The 6,000-nt window shown below is 42.5% G+C and overlaps 1 protein-coding gene across 2 annotated transcripts in view; it reads left to right on the forward strand.

Moving 5' to 3' along the window:
* Nucleotides 1-2,496, forward strand: part of LONRF1 (LON peptidase N-terminal domain and ring finger 1) — a 30,945-nt gene extending 28,449 nt beyond the window's left edge. Inside the window, exons 12-13 of one of the 2 annotated variants that reach the window (XM_084626420.1) lie at nt 1,358-1,419; nt 1,501-2,496. In XM_084626420.1, the coding sequence (XP_084482546.1) occupies nt 1,358-1,419; nt 1,501-1,516 (78 nt within the window). In that variant the 3' untranslated portion in view covers nt 1,517-2,496. Of the gene's footprint in view, nt 1-1,357 lie in introns of both variants that reach the window. The other variant, XM_084626419.1, reaches the window with a different exon arrangement.
* Nucleotides 2,497-6,000: the final 3,504 nt, after the last annotated feature.

Below are 6,000 nucleotides of genomic sequence, written 5' to 3' on the forward strand. Positions count from 1 at the left end.
CAAAAAACACTGGAGTTTTCTCTGAGTACTGCCAACATATTAGCCAATACAGCTGTTTACCGGATCTGGACAACCAAAATCCAGCTGAATTGAGCAGAAAAGCTGCAGGAGAAACATACAGTAAGAGAACCCAGCTGTTTCTGGAAATCCTTCCAACCTTGGAACACAAGAACAAAAAAGTGTTCAAAACCTTCAACACAACACTCCCCAAAAAATGGGAGTTGATCGTGGCCCGTAATCTGGACCCTGAAGAGCTTTTTGTGCCAAAGATTCTTTTTGGAATGTCACCCACTTTTCTCAAGGTGAACTTTGCACAGACTACATCCGTTATGCCAGAGTGTTTCTTCCATTTGCCACTAAAGATATTTCAAATCTGAAATGCTTACATGAACATGCATAACCCTGACAACGTGAAACTGGATGTGTTGGATTTTTGGAACAATCAAGACACGCTTTCCAACTTCAGCAGAGTGGTATGGCAAGCTTTGGGTGTATTCCCTGGATTTATTGGTCTATTGATGATGGATAGTGCTAATTTTCAAAGTTGGACTACTTCCAAGATTGCAAGAGGCTCAACGTGAGGGAGGATACTTTGGAGAAAATTGTGACTGTACATAAACTAGGATTTCTGGAAAAACTACTCTCTCTGAGACAGACAAAAAATAACTTAAAAAAAAAGTCAGCTGTACTGTAGTAAAATGTGTATTACAAACTTTTTTGTTCCTGATTTTTTCCCAATTTCATCCCCGTTTTAATGTTTGGAAAATAAACATAAAAAAATTACCAGAATTTCTTTTACAAATGAAAACTGAAAATGCGGAACACTAGTTATTGCTTAGTGTAGTGCTATAAGTTTAAAAGGGGTCTTTGCACTAACAGTGAGACACAGGACAATTGTTCTGTTAAAAGAGGAAGTGTAGTAAGCTTATTGGTGGAAAAACAAGGGTGGAAAGTTTCATGGAAGTAAGGTATTTTGCGGAGAGGAGGGAGGTGGTTGGAAGGGTCTCCATCTTCCTATCTGCCAAAGTAAAGGTGCAGAGAGTAGAGAGAATTGAGAAGAGGGAGTAGGAAGAATGAGAGCAGTTGTGCATGGGACTAGGATTATGTAAATCTTGAAGGTGAGGGTATGGGTCTTGAATTAAATGTGATATAAAACAGGAAGCTAAAGAAGGGATTTGAGGAGAGAGTAACATGGTTGAAGCACCAGAAGAGGAGGATTATAACTTTATTTGACCACTAATGTTAGACTAAACTTTGTTCCATAGTTAGCTTTTGTCTTTTTAAAAAATTATTCAGCATATAATTTACCTTGTGCTAAATTGTTAATTCAGTAATCCAATTCATTCTCTAATTTTAGGCAATACCTAATGGACCAGCTTGGTGTTGGTGGCTTCTAGCTGTCCTCCCTGTAGATCCCAGGTATCAGATCTCAGTTCTCTCAATGATGTCTTTGAAAGAACGTCTAATCAAAATCCAACATATACTCACATATTTTTCTAGAGACCAGTCGAAGTGACTAACCGCCTGGATCTTCCTGAAGAGTTACTCTTTTCTGGTTGTAATCATAGCCGGAGTTTTTGCTGCCTTTGCACATCTAGTGCTGGTTTGAAAAGTGTGATGAATTTGCTTCCTCTCCTCGCCAACTTCCTGAACCATCTGGTTCTTCAAATGGGCACTGTCTTCAACTAGAAGGATAGACCACTAAAGTTGCACATGCAAAAATCAATCCAGCCACAGAACATGGAAAAACTCTACATTATTTGCACTGTGTATGAGACAGTCATGCTAAGACTTGAATTTATTGCCACTGACTTTTTAAAGCTGTGGAAAATGCAAGACTTAAGGCTGACAGTCCAAGTTTACAGCATTAAGGATGCATTTTTTGCAAATAAGAGCTTGCCTCAGATACAACTGCCCTGCTGCTATTTGCACAAATATTTGAAATATAGTATTGAATGTTGCTGTTGGAAATTACTGCTCTTGCTGAACTGTCTTGACTATGGCACCGATTCTTAATTATCTTATAAATATTTGCAACACAGAACAAGTGCCATGAATTATGATTAAATTAGAGCTGGTTTTAAGGAACAACTGCAAAAAAAAATGAACATGGTACTTCTGTCAAAGATAATTAAACTGTGAATATGGCTTTTGTACCTATAACTGTACATGTTCAAAGGGAAAATTGAAAACAAGCGTTTAGTACCAGTTACAATTTTATTGGGCTTTTCAGACTGGTGGTCCTTCTGAGCACTTAAGTAGTTTATAGAGCTTATAATAAGAAGCTTTAATATAGTATGCTAGAATTGTGCATTCAGATTTTTTTTAAACAAGCTTAAAGGGTGACTTTAAAAAAAGTTTATAAATTGTTTGCTGCCTCTATGCCTTATTCATATTAATAGTAGAGCTAACTGCAGTGGCAAGGTTAGAATTCATGTTGCCAATTGGTACTTTTGTAATTATCCGTTGGCTGCATATTTGTGAATGTCTGACACATTAGGCTTTCTTGTATGTAAATCATTTTGTAAAATAATTCTTACAAATCTTGCTTTTGCTAATATATTTAATTTTCAAGAAAAGCTATGTTTGTAATACTTGGTAACTTAACTAAATGTTACTTTTTTATAAAATTGTTTTCATACATCTCCATTGGGGGGGGGCGGGGTCTTACACAGAGCCAGAAGCATTGTTAGCCTAGGTCAGGGTTGCAAGCACTTCATGGACATGAGTATGGCATGTACATTGGTTTCTTGCCATCAGTTCCTATTCTGTCAGACCAGACACTGAGGTTTCATCAGAATAATTTGTCTGTCCTGTTTTTAGCTGTAGTTTTGTTTTCTCCTTCCAAATTTAAGAACTTGAGCTTTACATTTTATTAAACTCTGTTCCTTGTTCTGTCCTCAACCCACAGTCTTCAGATATTAGCAGCTCCTCAAATTCGTGCAATTTGAGTATTCTTACGGCCTTATCAACACAACCTGTTCTTTAATGTTATTTGTGGAAAATGCCAGTTTTCATTGATCAGTAGTAAGAAGGAAAGAGAACTAAAGAAGCTTTTTGTTTTGAGTCAAGTTCTTAATACTTTCTGCTTAAAGGCTTTAGTCAGGCTAGGTTCTCCCTTTCTTATTTGCTCCCCTCGCCACCTCTTGTGAGGACCTCTTGACAATATCTTAAAAACTCTAATTTTATTATACCCACTTGGTTTCCTTGGTATTAAGTGGCAGATATTCTTGATGTAAAATTAGTATTTGCCCAGTTGCAAGTATGATGGGTTGGGTCACAGAGACCCCCTTGGAACTGTCGCCTGACGTGCTGTGAGACTACCTCTGATCCAGTTTTCCCTGCCAGCTTGGGACTGCAGAACCTTGTCTTGTTGAGCAGGACACGCAAGCTTGCTGCAAACAGACCCAGCTCTGAACCACGTCCCCCAAAAGCTGCAGACTTAATTGAAAACAGCTTGGAAAGTGTTCCTGTCTCTAGTACCCAGACACCCAGTTCCCAATGGGATCCAAACCCCAAATTAATCAGTTTTACTCTGTATAAAGCTTTTACAGGTTAAACTCACAAATTGTCCACCCTCTATAATACAGAGATATGCACAGCTGTTTGCTCCCCCAGGCATGTATTACTTGTTCTGGGTTAATCAATAGGCAAAAAGTGATTTTATTAAATATTAAACGTAGGGTTTAAGTGGTTCCAAGTAATAACAGAACAAAGAATAAAACAAAAACGCGATCATTCACACCCCTATAGTTACTGTCCTTTGTTCCAGTTTCTTTCAGGCATCTCTTTAGGGGGGAGAGGCTACCTTTTGAGCCAGCTGAAGACCAAATGGAGGGGTTTCCAGGGTCTTTCTCTTGTGGGCAGAAACCCCTTTGTTCTCCTGTGCAAAATCACAGCAACAAGATGGAGCCTGTAGCCACCTGAGCAAGTCACATGTTTCTGAATGATTCAGCTTTTTGCAGGCCGACACCATTGTTTACATGTTAGTTTGAAAGTTCCCAGGAAAGCTCAGATGTGGATTAGGGTCGCCCAAAGTCCATTGTCCGTTAAGTAAGTGCCCATTCTCAAGAAGCTGACCAACTGCTTCACTGAGGCTACTTAGAATCAAACAAATACATAGCCAATATTCATAACTTCAAATATAAAAATGATACACATAGACAGCATAACCAGCAAACTACACCCTTTCCACAGACACCCTACTTGGCCTCCTCTGTACAAGACCTGGTGCAACCATAGGACCTTCGTTGCAACAATGATCTATATGGTCACAGTTTGTCAATAATGTAATAACAAGGTCTCATCAAGATAATCCTGTTCAAATCAGTTGGAACTCTAGACCTGAGAGAAGTATTTGAGGGTTTGGTTTGGTTTCCCCTGCTTCATAGAAAGTAGAGATGACAGATAACTTAAATTTAATCCAGCAGTTCCAAAAGTTAATACTTTTTAGTGGTCTGAAGCAGTGGTTCTCAGCCAGGGGTCTGGGGCACTGTGGGGGGCCATGAGAAGGTTTCTGGGGGTCCTAAAAGCAGGGCCAGTGTTATACTCACTGGGGCCCAGGGCAGAAAGCCAAAGCCCCACTGCATGGGGCTGAACCCCAGGGCCCTGAGCTCTGCTATCTGGGGCTGAAGCCAAAGTCTGAGCAACCTAGCTTTGCTGGGGCCCTGTGGTATGGGGCCCCAGGCAATTGCCCTGCTTGCTAACCCCTAATACTGGCCCTGGCTTTTATATGCAGAAAACCAGTTGTTGCACAGGTGGGCCATGGAGTTTTTATATCCTGTTTGGGGGGGCCTCTGGAAGAAAAAGGTTGAGAATCCCTGGTCTGAAGTGCTGGCTAGTTACACGGCTTTCTGGCTGCTTTTATAGCTTCCAGGCTCTTTAATAGAAATGGGAACCTTGGAGGCCTATCAAAACCTAACCGCCTGTCTTAATGGCCACTGTGAGGAGACAGATCTGTCTCCTGGTTTTGGAGCTGCCATCCTTCTGTGGGAGAAAATAAAAAAGCAAAATCAGTATGCTCCCAAAAGAGCAAAATACATTGTATTAGTTACTAATATTTCTTTCCTAATATTACTATTCGACATAAGCAATCAGTACAATTGCCCCAGGGATGAGATTATGAATGGGAGGGAAGGTAGTTTATAAGTCTTTTTATAAAAATGGTGGTATGTCCACACACTGAGAATGGTGGGAAAAAATCCTGAGTCTTCCCTGTAAGTGTGATTGTTCTTTCATGTCTCCTAGCACTTTTCCTGTCCAGTTCGAAATGCTTGCAGGAATAGGACTGTCATCGTGTACCTTGAACAAGATACTACACCTCTACCCCGATGTAATGCGTTCCTCGGGAGACAAAAAAATCTTACTGCGTTCTATCGAACTTGCTCTGGAGGGCTGGGTAGGGAAGGCCGTGCCTCCCAAAACAGCCTGGCCCTGCCCCCTATCTGACTCCCACCTATTTCCTGCCCTTGACTGACCCCTGAGAACCCCCAACCCACCCTCCTGCCTGGCCCCCTTAACACGCTGCTCAGAGCAGCGTGTCAGAGCTAGACAGACTGCTGCCATAGGCGCCAACTCTGGGGCTGGAGCACCCAGGAAGAAAAATTGGTGGGTGCAAAGCACCCATCGGCAGCTCCCTGTCCCGCCCCAGCTCACCTCTGCTCCACCTCCTCCCCTGAGCGCTGCCACTGATCCGCTTCTCCCCGCTCCCTCTCTCCCTCTAAGGCTTGCCACGAATCAGCTGTTTGGCGTGGCAAGCCTGGGAGGGAGGGGGGAGAAGCAGAACGGTAGCACGCTTGGGGGGAGGAGGTGGAGTGGAGGTGAGCTGGGGAGGGGAGCGGTTCCTCTGCCCCTACTCCCCAGTTACTTGCTGCGGCTCTGCCCCAGCTCACGTCTGCTCTGCCTCCTCGCCTGAATGCGCTGCCACTCTTCTTCCCTCCCAGGCTTGCGCAAGCCTGGGAGGGGGAGGAGGGGAAATGCTTTACTGCGTTATATCCGAAT

Source organism: Lepidochelys olivacea, assembly GCF_965140295.1.
Source record: "Lepidochelys olivacea isolate rLepOli2 genome assembly, chromosome: 4".
NCBI classification, from domain to species: domain Eukaryota; kingdom Metazoa; phylum Chordata; order Testudines; family Cheloniidae; genus Lepidochelys; species Lepidochelys olivacea.